This window comes from Bufo bufo, chromosome 4, assembly GCF_905171765.1.
Source record: "Bufo bufo chromosome 4, aBufBuf1.1, whole genome shotgun sequence".
In the NCBI taxonomy this organism is placed as follows: Eukaryota; Metazoa; Chordata; class Amphibia; order Anura; family Bufonidae; genus Bufo; species Bufo bufo.
The window spans coordinates 543707898-543734787 of record NC_053392.1 but is presented as its reverse complement, the minus strand read 5'-3'; the positions used below and the strand labels follow the sequence as shown (position 1 = coordinate 543734787).

Genomic DNA, 26890 nt, shown 5'->3' with positions numbered 1-26890 from the left:
ATTCTTTGTAAACCCTAGAAATGGTTGTGCGTGAAAATCCCAGTAACTGAGCAGATTGTGAAATACTCAGACCGGCCCGTCTGGCACCAACAACAATGCCACGCTCAAAATTGCTTAAATCACCTTTCTTTCCCATTCTGACATTCAGTTTGGAGTTCAGGAGATTGTCTTGACCAGGACCACACCCCTAAATGCATTGAAGCAACTGCCATGTGATTGGTTGACTAGATAATTGCATTAATGAGAAATAGAACAGGTGTTCCTAATAATTCTTTAGGTGAGTGTATATATATATATATATATATATATATATATACACACACATATACTAGCAGAAGGACCCGGCTTTGCACGGGTATATTTCATCTATTTTATTTTCTGTTTCCGTGTGTCGTAAAAAGATATCAACAGTTGGATGGATAGCAAAGACATGGGGGATCTCACTGCCTCTCTCTCCAGAGATTGTCCTTTTTCATATCTTTAATGATACACCTAAACCCAATTTGATCGTGGATGTGGCCCTTTTGGTCTCCTTGAAATGCTTTCTGAGGCAATGGTTAGAAAAGCTAGTCCCTTCGCTTCAAGAGGTTTTATCTCAAATGTCTTATTTTATGTATATTGACAAATTAGATACCGAAACTCAAAAAGACAAAAAAACGACAAAGTTTTTCAATAAATGGAGGCGCTTTATTGTACATCATGTCACTCAGTCGGACATCATGAAAATCGTGCAGACCTTTCAATACACAGAATGGTATGCCACAGACGCTCTAAGAGGTACCTTGGGGAAGCTCAATATAGGCGATTAATGTGGAGGGACCTTTGACTTAGAATTTGAATTAGTAAAATTTGGGAAATTTCGGTGAAATAACAGACATCCTAGGGGGCTAGGGAGAATGGGGGTGGGAAAGGTTCTAACTTTAACTTTTGTTCTTATATCTCCAAAATGTTATTGGTTTGTCATTGATTTATTTGACATGGAAAATATTTGTGCACATTTTGCTATTATTAGTGGTATGTTGCTTTTGTTTACCATTGACTCTCTGAAAGTGCACTAAATAAAAATATAAAAAAAAAAAAAAAAAAAAAAAAGATATCAACAGTTTGCCCCATAACAGTAACCTCTACAGTACCTCCCCCTTTAACAATGACCTCCACACTGCCTGCCCTTTTAACAGTGATCTCCCCAGTGCCCGCCCCTTTAACAGTGACCTCCACAGTGCCCACCCCTTTAACAGTGACCTGCACAGTGCCCACCCCTTTAACAGTGAACTCCACAGTGTTCGCCCCTTTAATAGTGATCTCCAGAGTGCCCGCCCCTTTAACAGTGACCTCCACAATGCCCACCCCTTTAACAGTGACCTCCACAGTGCCTGCACCTTTAACATTGATCAGCCATTTAACAATGACCATCACAGTGCCAGCCCCTTTAACAGTGATTTCCACAGTGCCCGCCTTTTTATCAGTGACTTTCACAGTGTCCGCCCCTTTAACAGTGACCTCCACACTGCTTGCCCCTATAACAGTGACCTCTACAGTGCTCGCCCCTTTAACAGTGACCTCCACATTGCCCATCCCTTTAATAGTGACCGACCCTTTAACAGTGACCTCCGCATTGCCCGATCTTTAACAGTGACCTCCACATTGCCCATCCCTTTAATAGTGACCGCCCCTTTAACAGTCACCTCCACAGTGGCCGCCCCTTTAACAGTGACCATCACAGTTCCCTACACAGTGCCCGCCCCTTTAACAATGACCTCCACAGTGTCGGTCCCTTTAACAATGACCACCCATTTAACAGTGACCTTCACAGTGCCCGGCCCTTTAACAATGACTTCCACAGTGTCAGCCCCTTTAACAATGACCTCCACAGTGCCCACCCCTTTAACAGTGACCTCCACAGTGCCTGCCCCTTTAATAGTGACCTCCACAGTGTCCGCCCCTTTAACAGTGACCTCCACATTGCCCGTCCCTTTAACAGTGGCCGCCCTTTAACAGTGATCTTCACAGTGCCTGAGCCTTTAACAGTGACTTCCACAGTACCTGCCCCCTTAACAGTGACCTCCACAGTGCCCGCCCCTTTAACAGTGACCTCCGCAGCGCCCGTACGTTTAATATTGGCCCCTGCCCCCCATGCATGTAGCAGTGTAGTTGTGCCGTCATACGTCATATGACTGAATATTTAAAGGGAACCTGTCACCTCCAACAAACATTCCAAGCCGGCAGCAGTACCTGAGAGTAGGCAGCAGCATGTTTGTAACGATCATTTTCTTTCTGCAGGCAGATGAAGCAAAAGCTGTAGAAACGTTCTTTAATCCCCTGCTGGAGCGCTTTTCTAGTCAGGCTTGAAGTCACGGAGGCAGCGGCCTCCTTGATTCAAGTCACGGTAACCACGCCCGCTTCCCTGCCCCTTCGCTGTGACTGACAGTCGGCAGTTCGGCAAAGCCAGCCGAACTGTCGTGCATAAGCGCTGTCAATCACAGCAAAGGGGCAGGGAAGGGGGCGTGGTTACCGGGACTTGAAGCAAGGAGGCCGCTGCCTCCGTGACTTCAAGCCTGACTAGAGAAGCGCGCCGGCAGGGGATTAAAGAATGTTTTTACAGCTTTTGCTTCATCTGCCTGCAGGAAGAAAATGATCGTTACAAACACGCTGCTGGCTACTCTAAGGTTCTGCTGTCGGCTTGGGATGTTTGTTGGAGGAGACAGGTTCCCTTTAAGGAGCTGCGAACTGCTAAAACCTGTGATCAGTTGTTATGGCAACCTGGAGTAGGACCTGCGAGTTTCTATTGGCTAATAAGGGACATGCTACCGTGGAAATGGCAGTTCGGATTTAAGTAAAAGGCTTGCTGGCTTCTATTGGCTAATGGAGGTAATTTTTTCTCAGGAATGGTAAGTCGTAGAGAGCTGCGACCCGGTCTAAAACCTTCCCGGAGATCTGTTATACCTGTGTGCCAAAATTGGTGAAGATCGGTCCAGTCGTTTGGTCGCTCATAAAGAACGTCCAGACAGACAGGCAGACGTCTAGACAGACAGAAACTAATTTTTATATATATAAGATTATATATATAGATATATTTATATTATACATACAAATACATACAAATAAGAAAAAATGGCAGCACAGACAAAAAGACAGCAGCAACAGGTGGGTGCAAAGCCCAATGGGAATAAGCAATTACCCACAATATAAAAATCAAAAAGAAGGCAGCACTCCAAAGTAAAAAAGAAAAAACTTTTATTCACCCAAGTGGTACAGCGACGTTTCAGCCTGCTCTGCCTGCTTCATTCATAAAGTGGGAGAAGCAGGGGCGTGACGTAGTGAGTGATGTTAAGCTGCCGCCAGGCCTGTCTGCTACAGGAGTTTCAAGTGAGTACTACAGTGGATTTCTCTACTGCTGCAAAGAATTGCTATAGTTTAACAAAGCGCCCATGCCTACACGTTAGATATGAAAACTACAGTGAGCGGGGCCCGGTGTAATAGAATACAGTGACTGCACCGGGCCCCGCTGCCATTCCAATATCAGTTGCTGGCCCCCAGCCCCTCATCTCTCTCCCCACTGATACATCGCGGCCGGCGATGTATCAGTGATAAATGGCAGCATTCGCCCCATAAGGCGCACTGCCATTTTCCCCCCACTGCCATTTTTGGCGAAAAATAGTGCGTCTTATACGGCGAAAAATACAGTATATGTATCTATATAAAGAAAAAATATCAATGTACTGTACCTTTTAGGAAAAACTCAGCCAATTTCTTTCTGTATATTTTATAGTCAACTTCCAGAAACACACAGAAGATTATGCGATCTATCTGCAAAAAAACAAAAAAAACAACAGTAGAGAATATTAAGAATCAATGGTAATACTTTTCTAATTATTTCCAATAGACATAATCACCTAACTCTGACATTTCAGATTATTTCACTTCTCTTACAAATAAGCAGTTATAGAATCAGGGGAAAAGTAAGTCAAATAAATAATCCTTCCCTGACATTTCCGTGAATAATCTCCAATATGAGATCCTGCAAGGCAAGCAATTCTCATACATAATTATTTGCACAATACTAATCATGAACGAGCAGGAAGAGGATGTTATATGCTTCCCTGATAAATGCACAGAACGCAAATACAATAAATAATTCATGCAAATACAGTAAGCAAATTTAAAACATTTTGTTAATTTATGGGGTATTATTTTTAAATTCCCGCCAGTGCTTTGGATATTCATCCAGCACAAATGAAAATATGGAAATTCATTTAGAGAAAGCGAGTCCTGAGTCTCAGAACTCATTAGGAACTCAGAGAATAAGCAATTCAAAATATAGCATCATATTTATCAAATTATTAATTTCAACATCTTCTCTTTTTAATATATCTAAATGGATTTTAGCTATATTTCACTAATTCACCAGCAGGGACTTCTAGAAATATGTTTCTAAAATTACTTGCAGCGGAGTACTTCATCTATATAGTGTATTATCAGAGACCCACCGTTGGCTGTATTTTTTTTGTTTTTTCTCCGACCTCTTCTAGTCAGTTCCCTGTGATTAAGGGCTTCTTTATCACAGGGACCTTGTGGGTAATATAAAACTGCAGGCAAGGTCACATCGGCCCACCAGAGGATGCTCCACTGAACTGGGGTTTTTACCAAATAATAGTCCTCAACAGTGGACTTTGAAGCCAATCACTCGCCACTAGCATTTATTTCTTAGGGACCTGTTAGACAGCATGGTTTTCGGGCCAATTATAGGGAACAAGTAGTTCATTTGCCCATTTAATCAAGCAGCTGATCAGCCGACGAACGGACAGACACTCGTTTATCTGCTGATGAACATTTTTCATCAGGATGAAAGGTGCCGGATAATCGTCGGCACATCTACTTGTGTAATCAGGGATGTGATGCCGATAACGAATTGAACAGAATGAGGGAGGAATGACTGCGGTAGTAATTGTTCCTCCCATATTTAGTTTGCATCAGCCTGAGTAATTAGGCAGGCGCAAATGAGCATTGATGGGTGTGTTATCAACCATCAGAGCTCAAACTTCTTGAATATCAGGCAATGTAATAGGGCCCTTAGGATGCAAGACCATAATGAGTGCCAATGGACGATACAACAAGTCCACCAGGGCCTTTTACATGGGCCTGTGCAAACTGTATGAGGCAGGCTCGGACTGGCCCACAGGGGAACAGGTGAACCCCCAATGCCTCACCCCTTTTACAAGCCGCACATGGCACAGTAGACTAGATATAGATAGGCAGCATAGAGCATCTCAACCAGCCTATGTTGATATGAAAACCTGGGCACATTTTTTAACAAAGCACCCAGTTTAATATTATAGACATATTGGGTGGCTGAGATGACTTTTAGATATAGAGTCAGGCTAGCCATGTCCTCCTTCCCCAGGGATGTGTCCTCTCGAAGTCACTGCATGGGTCCCCATAACTATATTGTAGCATCTTGCAGCCTCTGACACTGTATGGGTGGTTAGTTGGCATGTAGCTTTACAGTGGGCCCCTAAAATCTATTTTACTGGAGGGCCCTAAGCACCCCAGTCCGACACTGGTATGAGGGATGTTTATACACGGGTATTTGCTTCCGACAAACGATTATTGTTCTGTTAGAATAAAGAATCGACCAGCTGACAAATGGCTATTGTCCTCTTATGATTATCGTCCCATGTAAAAGGTCATTTAACAACCTTCCTGATGAGTTGTCCTGGGTGTACGACAATACAAGGAGAGTGGTGTGCATTTACACATTGAGCTTGAGAAGTTTATACATAAAAGGTACATTTCTTACTATGCTACCATCTCAGTATCTTCAGAAAGGTCATAATAAGAAAGATCATACATTTAATGAATAACATAGAAAAAAAAATCTATTTTTTTTTTAGTGGTGGAAATTTGCTAAACATATCTATCGTGATATGAGATATCAAAGAAGATATGTATGCTTTTAAACTTCTTTTATTGCACAATTTCATGTAAAATAAAAAATTTACTTTGCAAATAGTCTTAGGCTAAAAAGACTAACATTTTATCTATACAGCTCCTATGCAGATCTGTGTGTATCTCCACAGACTTCAAACAGTGTTCGGTCAGTGTTTGATCAGTGATATCCATTAGCCATGAGTAAATCCCACAAAGATATAAGTAGAGATGAGCGAATCAAAGTTGACGAAGTCGAATTCGATCCGAATTTCAGGAAAAATTCGATATGCACCAAATCCGAATTTCCTCACGCTTCGTGGTGAAACAAATCGCATTTTTTCCTAAAATGGCTGCTGCACGTCTTAGGACATGGAGCAAGGAACTCTGGGAAGAGGGCTCACCCACAATACCATGCATACAGCCAATTAACAGCCAGCCCTGTGATGTCACAGCCCTATAAATAGCCTCAGCCATCTTGGATTCAGCCATTTTCCAGTGTACTTAGTTCAGGGATAGACGTCAGCAGGCGCTAGGGTCAGTGGTAGAAAAGACTTTAAAACTTTTATTTTGCTGAATAGAAGTTCAGGGAAAGGATAGGGAGGAATCATTCCACAGTATTAAAGGAGAACAGGGTTCAGTAGGGGAGGTTACAGCCTGGGTAATAGGAACAATCCTATTACACCTTGCTGCACTGACTGGGGATCCAAATTGCCATTATACAGCTCTGTAATTCCAGCAAACCGTTCTTGTTATTGGGGTGTAAGTGCTGTGTGACACAGCCATTAACAGGGTTTATTACAAGGAAATATGTACAGTTGTGGCCAAAAGTTTTGAGAATGACAAAAATATTAGTTTTCACAAAGTTTGCTGCTAAACTGCTTTTAGATCTTTGTTTCAGTTGTTTCTGTGATGTAGTGAAATATAATTACACGCACTTCATACGTTTCAAAGGCTTTTATCGACAATTACATGACATTTATGCAAAGAGTCAGTATTTGCAGTGTTGGCCCTTCTTTTTCAGGACCTCTGCAATTCGACTGGGCATGCTCTCAATCAACTTCTGGGCCAATTCCGGACTGATAGCAACCCATTCTTTCATAATCACTTCTTGGAGTTTGTCAGAATTAGTGGGTTTTTGTTTGTCCACCCGCCTCTTGAGGATTGACCACAAGTTCTCAATGGGATTAAGATCTGGGGAGTTTCCAGGCCATGGACCCAAAATGTCAACGTTTTGGTCCCCGAGCCACTTAGTTATCACTTTTGCCTTATGGCACGGTGCTCCATCGTGCTGGAAAATGCATTGGTCTTCACCAAACTGTTGTTGGATTGTTGAAAGAAGTTGCTGCTGGAGGGTGTTTTGGTACCATTCTTTATTCATGGCTGTGTTTTTGGGCAAAATTGTGAGTGAGCCCACTCCCTTGGATGAGAAGCAACCCCACACATGAATGGTCTCAGGATGCTTTACTGTTGGCATGACACAGGACTGATGGTAGCGCTCACCTTTTCTTCTCCGGACAAGCCTTTTTCAAGATGCCCCAAACAATCGGAAAGAGGCTTCATCTGAGAATATGACTTTGCCCCAGTCCTCAGCAGTCCATTCACCATACTTTCTGCAGAAGATCAATCTGTCCCTGATGTTTTTTTTGGAGAGAAGTGGCTTCTTTGCTGCCCTTCTTGACACCAGGCCATCTTCCAAAAGTCTTTGCCTCATTGTGCGTGCAGATGCGCTCACACCTGCCTGCTGCCATTCCTGAGCAAGCTCTGCACTGGTGGCACTCCGATCCCGCAGCTGAATCCTCTTTAGGAGACGATCCTGGCGCTTGCTGGACTTTCTTGGACGCCCTGAAGCCTTCTTAACAAGAATTGAACCTCTTTCCTTGAAGTTCTTGATGATCCTATAAATTGTTGATTGAGGTTCAAGCTTAGTAGCCACAATATCCTTGCCTGTGAAGCCATTTTTATGCAACGCAATGATGGCTGCACGCGTTTCTTTGCAGGTCACCATGGTTAACAATGGAAGAACAATGATTTCAAGCATCACTCTCCTTTTAACATGTCAAGTCTGCAATTTTAACCCAATCAGCCTGACATAATGATCTCCAGCCTTGTGCTCGTCAACATTGTCACCTGAGTTAACAAGACGATTACTGAAATGATCTCAGCAGGTCCTTTAATGACAGCAATGAAATGCAGTGGAAAGGTTTTTTTGGGATTAAGTTAATTTTCATGGCAAAGAAGGACTATGCAATTCATCTGATCACTCTTCATAACATTCTGGAGTATATGCAAATTGCTATTATAAAAACTTAAGCAGCAACTTTTCCAATTTTAAATATTTATGTAATTCTCAAAACTTTTGGCCAAGACTGTATATGTCTTATTTGTCCTTGTGCGGTGCAGATATATGTTCTAAAGCATTTTTTGGCTTGTATTAATAGGGCTTATTTGCCATTGTGTGGTGAAGTGCAAAAAATACTGCCCTTTTTAGCGTGTATTAGTGGCAGAATAATATATATTACTTGCCATTCAGAGGTGCAGTTATATTTTCTAAAGCCATTATTGGCGTGTATTAGTGGCAGAAAAAGATATATTATTTGCCATTCAGCGGGCAGTTACATGTTCTAAAGCCTTTTGTGGAGTGTATAAGTGGAAAAAAGTAAAGGCCTGTTTGCGGTTTAGCGGTGCAGTTACATGTTGTAAAGCCCTTTTTGGCTTGTATTAGTGGCAAAAATATATATATATTATTTGCCGTTCCGCGGTGCACTTATATGTTCTAAAGCCCTTTTTGGCGTGTATTAGTGGCACACAAAAAACTGTATTTGCTGTTGTGTGGTGAAGTGAGAAAATTACAGCCCTTTTTGGCATGTATTAATGGCAAAAAAATATATATTTACCGTTCAGCAGTGCAGTTATATGTTCTAAAGCCCTTTTTGGTGTGTATTAGTGGCACAAAAAAAAGTATTTGCCGTTGTGTGGTGAAGTGAGAAAAAGATAGCCCTTTTTGGTGTGTATTAGTGGCAAAAAATATATATATTTGCCATTCAGCAGTGCAGTTATATGCTCTAAAGCACTTTTTTGTGTGTACTAGTGGCCCAAAAAAAAGTATTGGCCGTTGTGTGGTGAAGTGGGAAAATTGCAGACCTTTTTGGCGTGTATTAGTGGCAAAAAAATATATATTATTTGCCGTTCAGTGGTGCAGTTATATGTTCTAAAGTCCTTTTTGGCGTGTATTAGTGGCACAAAAAAAAGTATTTGCCATTGTGTGGTGCAGTTATATGTTCTAAAGCCCTTTTTGGTGTGTATTAGTGGCAAAAGTATATGTTTTTTGCAGTCATGCGGTGCAGTTATACGTTTTAAAGCCTTTTGTGGCCTGTATAAGTGGAAAAAAGTAAGGGCCTATTTGTCATTCAGCGTTGCATTTATATGTTCTAAAGCTTTTTATGGCGTGTATAAGTGATAAAAAGTAAGGGCATATTTGTCATTCAGCGGTGCAGTTATATGTTCTAAAGCCCTTTTTGGTGTGTATTAGTGGCAAAAAAAATATATTATTTGCTGCTCTGCGGTGCATTTATATGTTCTAAAGCCTTTTGTGGCGTGTATAAGTGGAAAAAAGTAAGGGCCTATTTGCCATACAGCGGTGCAGTTATATATTATAAAGCCTTCTTTGGAGTGTATTAGTGGGAAAAAAAGGCTTATTAGCCGTTGTTTGGTGAAGTGAGAAAATTACAGACTTTTTTGGGGTGTTTTAATTTCCTTTTTATTTATTTATTTGATCTAACAGTATGTCAGACAGAGAAGTACAAGGCCCTGCACAGGGGAGTGGCAGAGACCTAAATGTTTCTGGCGCAGGCACAGGTCGCAGCAGAGTAAGGGGGTGCGGCAGCAAGAGTCGCAGCGAGAGGTCTGAGCTCCCGTTGTCATCTAGCGGTCGTGTCTTCACCAGCAACCCAGCGCCCTGTGAGAGGCCTAAGAAGATCTGACAGACTTGCTACACGTGAGTCTATCTGACAGATTGTTCTGCTTCTCTTTGTGTGGTTTTGGGCAGGTTCCCACCTCCTCATTAGCTATTTTATGGTGCTATTGATAATATTCATTTGAGGGTGGGTGATTCTCACATTGAGTCCATTTCTTGTTTTGTACTGAAAGGTTTGCCTGCTCCTCTGGTACTGGGTTTACCATGGTTGATCAAACATAATCTTACCATTGATTGGCAAACTAGACAAATCAGTAATTGGAGTGATTGAGGAATGGACAACTGTCTCGGCGCATCTATTTCTGTGGTATCCAATAAGGTGTTACCCTTTGTTTCTGTCTGATTTTGCTGACGTATTCTCTGAGGGTGGAGATCAGGAGTTGCCCATTTCACAGAGAGTATGATTGTCCGATCAATCTTATTCCTGGAGCTCTAAATTGCCAAAATCTCGGCTATATAATCTTTCCCAACCTGAAAGAGTAGCTATGCAGGAGTATATGGCCGATAGTTTGATAAAAGGTCATATTAGACCACCTAAGTCACCTATGGCAGTTGGCTTATTTTTTGTTAAAAAAAAAAGACAGGACCCTTAGACCATGTCTAGATTTCCGGGAACTGAATCTCATTACTGTCTGTGATCCTTATCCTCTTCCCTTGATCCCGGATTTATTTGATCAGATTGTCAGAGCCAAGGTGTTTTCTAAATTGGATTTAAGAGGGGCTTATAATCTGATAAGAATCAGGGAAGGGGATGAATGGAAGACAGCCTTCAATACCCCTGTGGGCTACTTCGAGAACCTGGTCATGCCCTTTGGTTTGACTAATGCCCCGGCAGTCTTACAGCACTTAATGACATTTTTCATCATTTGGTGGGGAGGTTTGTTGTTATTTTACCTGATGAAATACTAATTTACTCACCCGATATGGATATTTTAAGACAAGTTTTATCGATCCTTCGGAAGAATAAATTGTATGCTAAATTAGAGAAATGCGTGTTTGCTGTCCAGGAGCTGCAGTTTCTGGGTTATTTACTTTCTTCCTTGTGTTTTCACATGGATCCTGAAAAGGTCCATGTGGTACTGGAATGGGATCAGCCAGAGAATTAGAAAGCTCTGATGGGGTTTTTGGGGCTTTACTAATTACTACAGAAAATGTATCCTGAATTATTCCACTATCGTCAAGCCTTTGACTGATATGACTAGGAAGGGTGTGGACTTCTCAGTCTGGTCGGAAAAAGCATTACAGGCTTTTTCTGCAATAAAGGAAGATTTTGCTTCCGCTCCCATTCTGATGCAACCCGAGGTGTCTCAACCCTTCATTGTGGAGGTTGAAGCGTCAGAAGTGGGAGTTGGAGCAGTTTTGTAACAGGGTCCCTCTCCTAGCAAATGGCGCCCGTGTGCTTTTTTTTCAAAGTAACTCTCTGCTGTCTAAATAAATTAGGAGGTTGGGAATAGCTAGTTGCTGGCAATTAAATTGGCCTTTGAGGAATGGCGTCATTGGCTAGAAGGAGCGATTCATCCGATTATGGTAATTACTGACCATAAGAATCTGTCTCACCTGCAATCAGCTAAGCGTCTGAACCCTAGGCAGGCCAGATGGTCATTGTTTTTTACCAGATTTAATTTTGTCGTCACCTATCGTCTTGGGGTCAAAGACATCAAAGCGGATGCTTTGTCACGTAGCTTTCCTTGGGGAGGGGGAGGAATTCGGAGGATCCCGCTCCGATTTTGGATGATGGGGTGGTGGTATCCGCTCTTTATCCCGAACTGGAGGTGGAAGTGTTGGGGGCTCAAGTTGAGGCTCCTGATTCCTGTCTTTCAGGGAAGTTCTTTGTTCCTTCTAAACTTCGACACAAGGTGTTTAAGGAACACCATAATACTGTCCTTGCGGGACACCCTGGGAGTAGATCCATGGTGGATCTTATTTCCCAGAGATTCTGGTGGCCAGGGTTACGTAAAAGTGTGGAGGGTTATGTAGCAGCTTGTGAGACCTGTACACGTGCTAAGGTGGCTCACACTCGGCCTTCAGGATCTCTTCTTTCTTTGTCCATCCCGTCTCGTCCGTGGACGCATTTGTCCATGGACTTCATCACTGATTTACCAAGTTCCTTTGGGAAAACTGTGATTTTGGTGGTGGTGGACCGCTTCAGTAAGATGGCTCACTTTGTACCATTGTCAGGTCTGCCCAATGCTAAAACTCTCGCTCAGGTGTTTGTTGATAACATTGTGAAATTACACGGCATCCCCTCTGATGTGGTGTCTGATAGGGGGATGCAATTTGTTTCCAGGTTTTGGAAGGCGTTTTGTTCTCGTCTGGGAATTCAGTTGTCTTTCTCTTCAGCTTTCCATCCTTAGTCGAATGGACAAACTGAGCGCACTAACCAGAACCTGGAGACTTATTTTAGGTGTTTTGTCGCCGAGAATCAGTAGGAGTGGTCTTCATTTTTGTCCTTGGCTGAGTTTGCCTTGAATAACCGTAGATAGGAGTCCATTGATAAGTCACCATTTTTTGGCGCATATGGTTGTCACCCTCAGTTTGGTACTTTTTCTGGGACTGAATATTCTGGTATACCTGAAGAGAAGAGATTCTGAAGAGAAGATGATCTCTTCATTGTCTTCTATCAAACTAATTTGAAAAAAATGGGTGAAAGATATAACCGGATGGCTGACAAGAGACGTATGACTGGTCCGGACCTGTGTGTGGGTGATTTGGTGTGGTTTTCCACTAAGAACATTAAGTTGAAAGTACCTTCTTGGAAGTTGGGCTCAAGATTTATTGGTCCTTACAAAATCTCGGCCATTGTTAATCCGGTTGCATTTAGTCTAGAATTTTCGCAGGCCTGGAAGATCCATAATGTGTTTTTTCACAGGTCTTTGTTGAAGAAATATGTTGAACCTGCTGAACCATCTCCTTTTCCACCTCCTCCTCCTGTCTTGGTAGATGGTAATCTGGAGTTTCAGATCTCCAGAATACTCAACTCGTGTGTTCTTCGTGGCTCCCTTCAGTACCTTGTGCATTGGAGGGGATACGGCCCAGAGGAAAGAATGTGGGTTCCGGCTACTGATGTCAATGCTAGTTGCCTTGTGAAGGCCTTTCACAGGGCACACCCGGATAAGGTTGGTCCTGGGTACCCGGAGGTCACCCGTAGAAGGGGAAGTACTGTCACGCCCTGCCCTGTGAGAGGGCTGTGAAGATCTGACAGACTTGCTACACGTGAGATTGTTCTGTTTCTCTTTGTTGTGGTTTTGGGCAGGATCCCACCTTCCCACAGGTTCTGCTCATTAGCTATTTAGTGGTGCTATTTATACCTGCCTCTCACTATAGCCCTTGCGGTTTATATTTGGTTCTGGAGTTCTCCGCTGGTGTTTGGTGGATCTCCTGCTCCCCGTCCGTCTTAAGCTAAGTTCTATTCCTTCCCTTTTGTTGTGTGTTTTGGCTAGGCCTCAGGAAGATGCTGGTTCCTGCACCAAGCGCTAGGAACCGGTTGTCCTTTCTCCAGCTCCCTAGCTGACGATTTGTTTCAGTTTCAGCTAGGTTTAGGTTCCAGCACATAAGCACTTCCACCTTTAGGATTTGCTCATGTTGTCAGCAGTCAGGGAAAGACTCAGGGATTGTCAGGTGGTGACCTTTCCCTGTTCCCTAGCTTTGGGGCCTAGCCTGGTGTTTTGCTGCTTTTGTTGTATTTTGTTTGCTTCCCTTCCCTCACCTACCGTGACACTCGGTCATCCACTTCGTCACAAGTGACATCAGAAACCCCCAGCCAAGAGTTGGTGGGTTCGTGAGACACAACAAACTTTAGTTGGCATGGCCCAGGAGCAGGCTCTGTGCCCTCACCTGTCCTCAACCTGCCTCTGTCCTTTGCTGTTCCCTCAGCCAGTGAAGTATTATATGCTGTAGGCTCAGCTGCACTATACAGCGAGGACGAGCTACTAGAGGACAGTCAGCAGCTACTGGCCAGCCAAGCTGTGGAGGAAACATCCGCCGCTTTATCTGGTAGGCGGGCAAGCAGTGATGAGGAGAGTGGCATGGGAGGTGGTGTTGCGAGCAGTCAGGCTCCTGACCCAGAGAACGTTGAGGAGGACATCAGTGACGTGCAGACAGTACTCGATGATGATGATGATGATGTATCTATTCGCACTTGGGAGCCGGCTGAATTAGGGGCTTCATTATCATCAGGAGAAGAGGGTGGCAGCTTGCCTGTGAGCCATCGGCGGAGCCAGCAAGTCGCTGGCGTGGCCGGGAGTCAGCAGGGTGGCAGCAGTGGGAGGTCGGGAGCCAAACATGCCCAGGGTAGACCACCCGCTTTGCAGGAGCCTACTTGTCCGGAAAGTAGTAGTGCAGGGATTCGCGGTAGCAGCGACGGTAGCAGTCAGTCAGTGCGGAGTGGCATATTTTTGTTAAGCCGCCAGAGGAGGTGAACATGGCCATTTGTAGAGTCAGAAGGTGAAGCGTGGCCAGGGTGCCAATGTTGGCCCCACAGCCCTGCGTCAACAAATGCAGCATCACCATAAAGTGGACTGGGAGAACCGTGGCTCTGATGTGGAGGTCCAGCCTGCAGCAGCAACCGCTGCATAACCCAGTAGCACACACTCGATCTCAGGCAGTCAAGGCTCCACCACCTCAGCCGAAGGGAGCAGTTTGTCCTTTCCATCATCTGCTGGTCCTGATGCTCCTGCTCCTCCTCCTAATCCTCGTCAGTTATTCCGCCAGCAATCGATCACCGAATCGATTGCCAAGAGACAACAGTATGCGTGCACTCATCCAACGGCGCAGAAGCTGAATGTGCTCCTGGCCAAGATCCCTTTCCAAGTGGTGGACTCTGGACCTTTCAGAGAACTGGTGGCTTGTGCCAAGACAGGGTGGAGAGTCCCAAGCCGTTATTTAATTGCCAAAAAGGCAGTACCAGCCCTAAACACGTATGTAGAACAGAAGGTGGGCCAGTCCTTGAGCCTGTCGGTGTCTGTTAAAGTACACGGCAGCGCCGACGTGTGGCACTACAGTCAGGGACAATACGGACCACTGGGCGAATGTGTTTCTGCACAGCCACACCAGCAACTTGGCCAGGTGACACCGCTTCTGCCTCCTTGTTCTCACACCGTTCGTCCTGCGACAATGTCCGCCTCTGCCTTCTCAACCTCCACCGTGTCCTCAGCCTCCACTGCAGGGACAATTTACAGTGCTTCTCCAGCATGCCACATGTCACGCTGTTCTGCACCTCATTTGTTTGGGCAAACTGAGTCACACAGGGGAGGAACTGCTCCATGTCCTTCATCAAGAAATCAAATCCTGGATTTCTCCGCGACATCTAAAAATAGAAACCATGGTGACCGACAATGAACATGGTGTCGGCGCTGCGTCAAGAAGGGCCGAGCCATGCACCCTGCATGGTGCACGTGTTCAATCTGGTTGTCAAGCGGTGCCTGAAGTCTTCCACCCATCTGCAAGACATCATAAAAATGACCAGGACACTTTGCATGCACTTCAGCCACTCGTAAACCGCAAAGCACAACCTCCTTGAGCTGCAGCAGTAGAATGGCATCCCCAACATAGGCTGATATGCGACGTTTCCACCCATTGGAATTCCACCCTCCATATGTTGGACATACTATATGAACAGAGAAAAAGCCATAAACGATTTCTTGATGATCCAAGCGGACAGGAGTACTCCCCTGTGCAACTTCGATGTCAGCCAGTGGTAGCTCAGGCGTGATGCCTGCCGTTTGCTCAGGCCCTTTAAGGATGCCACTGTCACGACTGCTATCCCAGCAGCAGTCGTGTCGCACCAGACGGAGGGGAAGGGGGACCCCTATCTACGGATGGGGAATAGAACGGCCACCCCTGACTAACCCTAAGCTGGCACCTGTCTGCTCTGATACCCTAGACGGGGTGTGAACCCGTGCGGCGAGCAGGATGCCTAAACCCTCAGTCACCCTAACAAGACTAGACTGGGGAAAGGCAGATGGGAGCACTAGTCACCATCACTCGTGTCTAGGAGAACAACAGGGGAAGACAGCAACAAACAAACAATCTACAGCAGAGATAGACTTATCCAGTCATGAGCAGAGAAGGTGATCCCAATGACGACAGTCCACGCCAGACAAGAGCTCCACAGCAATACCGTCCAACGATCTCCTTCAAAGGTCAGAATAGCACTGGAAGTAAGGACTATATCTGGCAATGACTGCAAGTGAAACTGAAACTAATATAGTAGCTGGGAGTGGCAGACAGGACTCACCTGAGAAGGATGCCTACAAACTCCCAGTCAGGACAAAAAGGTTCACAAGGCAAAACCCCGATGACATACCCTGAACCACGGAGCAAACTCACAAGCTATAGCGAGTAGCAAGTCGCTGCGACCATCTCCTCCCAGACCTGTCTGGATCAGTCATAGTCGTGACAGTACCCCCCTTTCTACGAGGGGCCACCGGATCCTCAAGACCCGGCCTCTCCGGATGGGACCTATGAAAAGCCTGAACGAGTCTGTCCACTTTTATCTCTGATGCTGGCACCCACATTCTCTCTTCGGAACCATAACCTCTCCAGTGCACCAGGTACTGAAGAGAGCGGCGAACATATCGTGAATCCACAATCTTTTCTACCTGAAACTCAAGACTGCCATCAACAACCACCGGTGGAGGAGGTAGTGGCAATGGTTCAGGAGGTTCTACATATCTCTTAAGCAGAGATCTGTGGAAAACATTATGGATCCTTAGAGTCTGAGGTAGCTCCAGACGAAAAGCTACCGGGTTAATGATCTTAATTACCCTATAAGGACCAATAAACCTCGGACCTAATTTCCACGAGGGAACCTTCAACTTGATATTTCTGGTAGACAACCACACCAAGTCATTCACCCCAAGGTCCGGACCTTCAGAGCGCTTCCTATCAGCCACACGTTTATATCTACCACCAATTCTCTTCAAACTTTCTTGCACACTGAAGAAAGTGAAGACACAAATCGTTCCTCCTCGGGAATCCCAGACGGCCCCCCCTCACTAAACGTAAGGGCCGAGTCGTTCCATAATGTATCAGTAGCCCTTTGTTCCACTATGGATCCGGTGTAGGTGGAAGCGGCGGTGAAGGAGGAATAGGTGGCCAACACTGATTTGTGTTATTATTTATTTTTAAATTGGGGTATCCCCCAAAATATTGGGACATATAACAAAATAAAACAAAGAATAAGTGCACTTGAGTACAAGAATGGATGGTTGAGGCTGGTATAAACGTCTATTCTGCACAAGGTACGGACAAGTCCTGTGGGATCCATGCCTGGTTCATTTTAATAAACGTAAGCTTGTCCACATTGGCTCTGGCCTGTGATAATGCTCTCTGCCATGCTAAACACACGTTCACACTATATACTGGCTGCAGGGCAGGTCAGCACCTCCAAGGCTGACAAAGCTTTTCCACATTTGGGCCATGATAACCCTGCCTTCTCAGGTGATGGCGGTGCCCCAGCTGCGTTGTCGACCTCTTCCTCCTCCTCTGCCTTCGGCTTGTGCTTCCACTGTCAGGTGGGAATGCCATCAGCAGCGTGCACTTGTAGACGTGCATCGTGTAATCCCAGATGTGCAGTATATCAGAGGCTTTTTTTCACCCCAGTATGCCAAAGCCGTATTTCTGGCCTAAATGTGACAGTCACTTATGCACGTGTAATCCCAGATGTGCAGTATATTAGAGGGTTTTTTCACCCCAGTAACCAAAAAGCCGTATTTCTGCCCTAAATGTGACAGTCACTTATGCTTGTCTAATCGCAGATGTGCAGTATATTTAACAGATGTATTTTCTTAACCCCAGTAAACAAAAAGCTGTATTTCTGGACTTGCAGACATGCAGATAGTCTGTGCTGGTGCACTATTGTTGCATAAAATGGCTGCCGATCATGTATTGATATTGACTAACTGAAGGAAAAAAAGTTCGTTTTCAGCAGTAGTTGGCTCAGGGCAGGCTTAAAAAAATTGTGCACTGCACCCACAAAACACATTTGCTGTAGATCGCTGAGTACAAAAAACAGTTCTTGATAAGATTTCTCCCTGATCTCTCCCTCACAGCAGCTGCAGCCTCTCCCTACACTAATCCGAGCAGAGTGACGGGCAGGGCTACGTGACTCCAGCTTAAATAGAGGGTGGGTCACATGCTTCAGGTGGCCAATCACAGCCATGCCAATAGTAGGCATGGCTGTGATTGCCTTTTGGGGCAAGTAGTATGACGCTTGTTGATTGGCTGCTGTGCAGACTTTCAAAAAGCGCCAAGAACGTGCTGAACACCGAACCCGAACCCAAATTTTTACGTAAATGTTCGGGTTAGGGTCCTGGTGCCGAAAAACCTAAAGTTCGGGTTCGCTCAACTCTACATATGACTACATGATCACATTACCTAGGATATATTTGTAGTGTGTAACCATGGAGACACATAGATCTGCTGTATACACAAAATGATATTTTAATCAAGAGTAGTGACAGAAATTTGTTTTATTATTTAAGATCCATTAGGGAACAAGTGTATATACAAGTTAAAGTGCTTTAGTCAACAATTTCAAAGAGCATCTTTCAAAAACTGATTGAGTGGGCATTACAAAAGTTTGGGACACCATTCAATTATTACATCAATTACATTTCCCACTGAATAAATGGGAGATGCCATGACATGGTTGTGCCTATAGAGTAAATGGCACATGGTTCATGCTTTTAAAGTCAACCTGATGTTCAGCTGGAAGAATAGAGTCACATTATATAGAGCATCATATAAGTATTCTTTGTTGTTACGAGTGGGTGTGCAACTACTGTGTTAAACCATAGATTTGACTTTGGGCCACTCGCAAGGGCATTATCCTGGCAGTCCCCTGGTTTTCACCCTTTAAAGGGAACCTGTCATCAAGTTTATGCATTGCTGACCTCACTGAGAACAGCATAAAATAGTGACAGAAATGCTGATTTCAGCGGTGTGTCACTCATGAGCTAAATGTAAGTGGTTGCTGAGAACCAGCATCATAATCATTGCAGCACAGGTCTGGAAAAGAGTCAAATCTACCTGAGAAGAGTCCTGGTTATTCATAATCTCCTGCTCTCCTGCCCATCTGCTGATGATTGACAGTTCTCTCCTAGAGTAAATGGGAGAAACCGAGATAGAAGCCTGTCAATTATCCGCAGGCAATGCGATGCCCCTTGTGGCTACTGCGCATGCGCCGGCCAACGGCGAGAAACAGCGGCGAGGAGGCGGACCAGAGACACCCACAATGGGCATCGCAAAAACAATGGGCATCGCAGTGCGCATGCCCCGGCCAAGCAATGGAGAGCGCAAGCGTGGGATCTCGCTGCAGAGGACTTGAGAAGGAGGACGCAAAGGAAGAGCGGGGCAGGCAAAGGAAGAGGCTGGGGCGGGGATATGACGAAAAGAGGCAGAACAGCCTGGGCACCAACGAGGTGAACGCCGCCCCTGGGCACTTGCGAGCCCTTATTTACATATGAATAAAAGTCAGTTTTTGCCTTGGGGGAACTTCACAAGAAAACATCAAAGGTACCATTAGAATCATAGACTGCTATGCTAGAGCGCTATGTAAGCGGTCTATAAGGTCAAAATCTGGTGACAGACTCCCTTTAAACTGATACTGACTGACTTCAGATATCCAATTACTGATAACCACATATTTTGTGCATAGAAGATATGTACATCAATTGTGGCTGACGATTAAGATCCTTCAATTGAACACAGTTTCTTAAATGCATTGCCATTTCATATAAACAATATTTAAATGAAAAATTCAGTCACTTGGAGCTTGAAATGTTTTGACTGAGAAAACCATCAACAAGGATGCAAAGTGTTTCTGAAAACATTTGCTTTGCTAATATATATCCATCAAGAACCAAAGAATTCATTTTTTGCCAGACATTCAGACTTGATAGTTTTGCCCCATCAATCTTCTTCATTATTAAGCCCTTGTCCCTGGAAGAAGGATACACAGTGATACGTTTGAAATATTTGAAAATGACCTCCATTTTTCACAGTTAGTAGTAATGTGACAGCTGACATAGCCAGGATAATCCGATATTCAGCAAAATATTGAAACGCTATATCATTAAGGCGATTTTCTTTACATTTTCTTTTCTAGGTTATGAACTACAAATCTAAATGTTAATTATCAAAGTGACAAGATGATCACAATCTAATTATGAAAAGGATTTACCCAATAATACAGTACTGGATTTAATATGTAAATATGACATTTCTTAGGCTTCTTATATCAGGATGATGGGCTTGACTTTTCTTCACTTGGGGAAAAGACGTAGTCCACTGCTTTAGGCCTCCTGCACACGAACAGCGGATCGTGGACCCGTTCACTTTAATGGGTCCGCAATCCGTCCGTTTTGCAAAAAGATAGGACATGTTCTATCTTTTTGCGGAACGGAAGTACGGGACGAAAGCACTCCGTAGTGCTCCCATAGGGTTCTGTTCCGTGCTTCCGTTCCGCACCATTCCGCATCTCCGGATTTACGGACCCATTGAAGTGAATTGGTCCGCATCCATGATGCTGAATGCACACGGAACGATTCCAGTGTATTGCAGATCCGTAAATGCGGTCCGCAATACGGCAACGGGAAGCACACGTTCGTGTCCAGGAGGCCTTAGTCCATCATCTAAGTGTCCTTGTCCTGGTTTATTGGCACTCCTCTGGAATTCAACATTCAGGGCACATGTCCTGCTTGCTCCCCCAGCTAAGTCAATGCCAGTCGAAAGCCACTCCACCTATGCCAGGGTATTTAGAAAGAAGGCTAGGCCAGAAAACCAAATCTTTACCATGGGTGAAGAAAAGCCAACCTATGATTTTGTTTGTTATACAGTATTCACTTAAGACTAAACTTCCATATAACATACAGATAGCATTCAGCAGTTGGAAACTCTTGGGTTCCGACTCTAAATATTTGGAGACCTTGGCCCACATTTATTACGGTAAGCCTACCTAGATGCAGCAATAAATTGAGGCAAATGTGGCAAAATTTAGGGCATCTAGGTTTAGAGGAATTATCTGCACCTAGCCCAACAAGGGGAGTGCCTTAAGAAAAAGAGTTTGTGGCTCACCTGGAATGGGTGTGGCTTAACATGCATAATTTAACTCTATAATTGTGCCACAGTTCCGTAAAATTCTGTCTCAAGCCAACCAATAGTTGGCATATAGTTAGATAAAAATGTGTCTAGCCATGCACTAACTTTACCATCCAGTCTCAGCCACTGTGATAAATCCGGTGAATGTGTAGGGAGCCTGTTTATGTTTATGCCATCTACTGGATCAGTAAGAATAGTTGTCAGCTGTCAGGCCTTCAGAAGACACATATTGGGCCCGACAAAGTCAACCATTAGGCTGCCCAGAAAAAGTGGCGTGTTACCGTTCTTTCCTACCACCGCTCCTACTGAGCTTTATTCTAGCAATAAGTGGGGTTCACAATGGTTTCTGTTCAGAAATGATCAAAAAGGGTTTTTCCAGTTTTACATAAGGGAAGCTTATACAACAATTCATTTATTTAATGAGGTTGTCCTGGATATCAACATTTTTATTTTTCAATTTACACATGAGATGCCATTACACTAAACAAGTGCTGTGTTTTATTCCTAAATTAACTAGGGAAAGCAGCAATAGGGTTTAGGTGCAACTCTATGTTAGCTGTTATGTCTCATTCATTATGTTATTGTCACGGTCTCTCCCGTGACAGGGTTTAGAAGATCTAAGAGACTGGCTGCACGTGATGTGATCGGACAGTCTCTTTGGTTTCACTTGTTTCTCTGTTATTGCTGGTTACGACCACACCTCTTGTCTCAGGTGTAGCTTAAGTGGTCATTCCAACGCCTCTATTTAGTTTGGTCTCACCCATCATGCTATGCGGTTTATAGCTCCTTTCTGGTTGTGGAAGTGCTGGTGTTTGGTTCTCCTCTGAGTTCTTGCTCATCCGCGTACTTCAGAGTTAAGTGTCTTTTCCCTATTTCTAGTTTGTCGTATTTCCATATCTTTTGGTATTAGGCCTGATGGAGTCTCCTGTTCCTTCAGCTGGCAAGGAACAGGTCACCTTTTGTTCTGACACTATTTCCAGGGTCCTTTAGGGTCAGATAGGGCTCTAGGTTCCTGCGTATGAATATTCTACCATCGAGGTCTGTTCATACTGATAGTAGTCAGGGCTCGGTTTAGGTATTCACTAGGTGGTGACCTTTCCCCTTTCCATAGTTTCCAGGCCTAGTACCTTTTCCCTTCCTTCCTGTGTTTGGTGTGGAGTTTACTACCCACACCGCGCCGTGACAGTTATATGGACACTTTTCAAAATCAAAAAGGAAAAATTCTATATATTTTTTTAAACTTTACCTATTTTCTATATGCACTTTTATTTTTTTTCTGTATGCCATTAAATGACTATTCTTGGCCTAAGACTCAATCTACAATATAATCCCTGGCTTACTACGGAAATCTTATCTAAAGCAATGCATAGAATTGCAATTAATTTGCTATTAATGTTCAAGCTTTTCCATTGCTGGGCCTGCCACTCTTGATACACAGCTGCCAAGCCGAGATAGTGTGTTAGACCAGTACAGCTTCATCTGAATTTTAATGGCATGTATGACTAGACTGTGCTTTAGTAACATAATTAGTCCTGTAAACAAGGCAGATTCAGAATTTTGCTCTTTGGGTCCTCTGGCATGGGGACTATTTTATATTATTTATATATAACTATGAATTCAATTCAATTTGGCTGCTTTGCCGAATTTCACAAAGAAATTTGATTTGTGATTAATTACTTTGTCACAAAGTGCATTTCTTTGTATGTAGCGGACGCAATGATGGGGAATGCTAATTGCACCATCCCCCATCATTGATCCCCTCAGATGCCGCATTCATCCCTGATCACGGCATTTGAGGCTACCATTTAGGCCTTTCAGGGGTTAATCAGTGTAAAAATAAAAAATACTCACCTTACCCATTTGCAAGTGTAGAGGTCGCCTTGGCCATCTTGATTGAAGACACTGCATGAAATCTCACGTGGTGACGTGATGACATCATCACAGATGATGTCACTGTGCCCCAGCCAGTGCCCCAGCGTGGTGGCGGCATAAGTCACCCCACGGGAGATTTTGCGAGGTATCTTCAATAAAGATGGCCGCGACTCCCTCTTCACATGCAAATGGATAAGGTGAGTATATACGTGTACATAATTTTAATTTTTTTTACCACCATTTCAGGGTAAATTGATTTGTTACCATGAAGTGCAAGGAAATTCGGCTCTGCGGTGAATCAAATTTTTCCTTAAATTCGGGTCAAAGTCAATTTGTTTGACTTTGTTTCGCTTGACACTACTTAAAATTGTAGCCTTACCATAGAACTATAGCTAAGTTATCGCAGGGGTGGTAAAACCTCATGTGCAGCCTCTGTAGCTGGGGCCCTCTGCTGATGGATGCTCTACTATTAAAAAATGGTCCTGTAGATAAATATTGATGAGAATGCAGGAGCGCTAAAACTTGTTAGCTATATTCAGATGAAGTCCTGAGTCCTGAAGTTCCTGTGCTCTGATTGGTCAACTGTTACGACACAAAGTAGTGGACAAGTGTCGGGGTGCTGGCTGAAGTGCAGAGAGGTAAGCCTTTCTGCAGCAGAAAATGTGACTGTTTCAGCTTCTCACTACATGCATCTGACAGGGACCAGTTCTACGGTAGAGTATGTTCAATGGACTGGTGGAGGCTTTCTACCTACAGTACCTACTGTCTTTCTTACCTATTTGTTTCATCATATTCAAAGAAGCCTTACTCTCTGGACCAAATACACATTAGCATTGCCAAAGCAAGGGGGAAATAATGAGGCATGAGATGAGGGATAAGGACATATCCAGGGTAGGAGCTATAGAACTGTATGACTGACACTAAATATGTCACTGGATAATCATGACATTCACAGTTCAAACAACCTTATCACTGAACTATGTCTATACAGCTTAGCCTTTAATATCCTAGATACATCATATCTAGATAAATTGAGAAAAGGGGTCCAAGGTACCCAAATGTTGCAATATTATATATTATTTTAACTGCATTCTAGTCCCCTGATGAACCCGTCATCTATTAGGTGAAATGTGTTGGAATAGTATCGCCCTTGTGAACATGAACTTTTTATCCAGGATATTAAAAGTTAAGAATTACTGTATACACATTGTTTCAGTGACAGGGGCTCATGCTGCTCCAAATCCATGATATGCCATATTATGCTGAGTTGACTCTCGTGTTTTATTCTCCACCCAACAGAATTTATAGTTTCTCTTTCTCGATCTCGGATGAGATAAGAGTGTGTCCATAACTGCTGAGTATTTGGGGCATCTCTGCAGGCAGTGGGCCACATCCTCCATGGGCTCCTGGTTACATTGTTGAAATAGTCCGCTCTTCATGGGTTTGTAGTTTTGTCTGTGTTACCATGATTTCATGAGCTGGCTGTGGATATTCTGTCTCTACCAGATCAGGATCTACCAGCCTCTGGGGCTGGGCAAATTTTCAAGATTTGGGGTTACTCTGTAGACCGCCTGTTCTTATGTCATTCTTCCAGGCTGTACAGGTCAATGTTTTGCCAAGTTCATGTGACATTCACAAAAGATGTACGGTGAGCAAAGGACTGTGGCCTCCATGGTCACCTAACATCTATAATCTGTGGGGTAACTTATTTGGGTTTATGAAATGAATCACCAGACAATACCTGAACTGAAACCACCAAGTGAATGTCATGTCTGGAAGATGGCAAGTGTGGTGCTGCAGACGCAGTTCCAGAACATGCTAAGACTTAATACTGGCACAACTTTGCATGAAACCACCTCCAGCATCTCTTATATCGGGAAAGGATGTCATTCTTCCATAATGCTGTGGGTTCTGTTTTTCGGGGACCACCCTGTATGTGTCATAAAAATGTATTTATAGATCTATGCATCCCGTAACTTCCAGGAAATTAAGGATTAGAAAACACAGAGCTTAGGAAAGTACAAAGATTTTAAACTGCAACTTTAAGAAGGTAAAAAAAAGGCAGACTTTCCCCATTATCTCGGTAGTTCTGTTCTTTCATTTCACAAGAAACATCTGCAGAGGAGGTGCTATTATGAAAACTTAATAAATGCTCTTTGATGTGTCAGGGAAATTAATATACTGAAAAGAAAAGAAGGTCCCTGCTGCCCTTTATTGTTATGAAAGTGCACAATGGAGAAACTACTTTATTCCCAGAAACAACAGGTCATTTCTTTTATGCTGAGTTTTATTTAACAGTGCATTAGCATTAATAGAAAATCCCAGGCAGCATGCTAATGCCTGTCACATACTGTGCTGCAATAAGACTTGATGCAAGATAAAAAAAAATGAATTGTCCTTCTGAATTTCTGGTATCTCTCATAGGATCTATCCACGCAAATCTATCACTTACCTACTGGAATTATGACTAAGAAAGATCATTATTTACCTGATGTCCTGATGTGATGCCAACGAAAGAACAACTAAAACCTCTCTAATAAGTTCTCAAAGCAGCAACAGGTAGAAAATCTCAAATACTCCAAATAATTTGATATGGATAACAAGAAAAATAAAAAACTGTTGCTCCTCCAGCAAGGTATCTGTATGGTTATTTTTACTGTGCTAGTATTGGTGCTTTAGCTCCACCTAGTGGCCTTTGTGCAAATAGATTCTAGCTAGCAAACATTTACTTCTTTGTATGTCCCACGTAAACCACTGTCATATATCATCTATGATCCCAGTGTCGTAGTAGTCATTCACGAAGATTTAGAATATAGTGCTATATATTCATATTCGCGAATATTCTAGATTTATTTTTTTCATCAGTAACCTCCCTTCTTGCTTGTGGGCCAATGAGAAGGCTGCAATGTCTTTGTCTGAGCCTAGCAACATTCCTAGCAACCAATAGGAAAGCTGCCTACCCCTTTACTATCTAAGAACCTCCCCAGCAGCTATTTTCTGTAGTTTTATGGAGTTCTGAGCGAGACAGCAGTTTCATTGCTGTGCTCTGTGCTTTACTGTTCAGTTACATTAGATAGATAGTCAGATAGCTTATATGTATAATACAGATAGTTAGTGGGTGATAGTCAGTGTAGGTTATATCCTGATATAGTGTAGCTGATAGGTAGTGTGACAATAATTAGTGCAACAATCAGTAATATGTAGTCAGTTGCACATATTGCGCAAAAATATGCGCATCATTAATTGCCGTTTTGCACAATCGAGAATATATTGGAGCACTCTATCTGCATATAAAGCTATTGTAATGTTCTGCCGTGCCAACCATTTTATCCAGTCTCAGAAACCTCCTAGCAGCTTGAAAAATATAGCAACAGTGACCCACGCCTGTATTGTGCGCGCAAAACGTGCATATTACATTGCCGATTTTCGCAATCAAGAAAATAATCGCGGATTCGAATATTGCCTCTGCCGCTCATCAGTAATTGTCACATGCTCATTCATTACAGGAAGCATGTTTTCTTTCGGTTCTCAGTTTCCCCCTATTCTTGCAATAAAAGTTCAAGTGGATGATGGTCCTGTGTCAATAAACTGCTAGGTACCCTTTTTGCTGCCTGTCAATTTATGCCCAACTCACACATAAGGAGAACACAAACTGTAAGGTACAGCCATGTCCACTTGAACCGCGGAGGGTAATGCATGGTTACAGTTACACTCTGGCTGATACTTTGTTGCAACAATGTATTTCGGTTATTTAAGACATGAAAGCCGGGTCATTTGATACTTGCCTGATTTGAACAGTGATACCCCAGATTGCTATGTCATGGAGTCCATTCGGATAACGAAAGACTATGTGAAAGTGAAGACTTTGGCTCCATGGCGATTCTACTGTATTCGTGTAGTCTGAGTGCCATTTACCTAATAATATGCACTCAGACCGGAGCTATCTGGGGATGTGTTACATATCTATGTTTACTGTAATGGTTGTGACATTGTATGTTTGAGTAGTGATTTCTGTCC

General features: G+C 43.6%; 1 protein-coding gene across 2 annotated transcripts in view; it reads right to left on the bottom strand.

Annotated features, from left to right (window-relative positions):
* The window catches only part of MACROD2 (mono-ADP ribosylhydrolase 2), a 2731696-nt gene that overhangs the window by 284972 nt on the left and 2419834 nt on the right, over positions 1-26890 (bottom strand). For both annotated transcript variants that reach the window (XM_040429978.1, XM_040429979.1), the window contains exon 9: positions 3726-3807. In XM_040429978.1, the coding sequence (XP_040285912.1) occupies positions 3726-3807 (82 nt within the window). The remainder of the gene's footprint in view (positions 1-3725; positions 3808-26890) is intronic.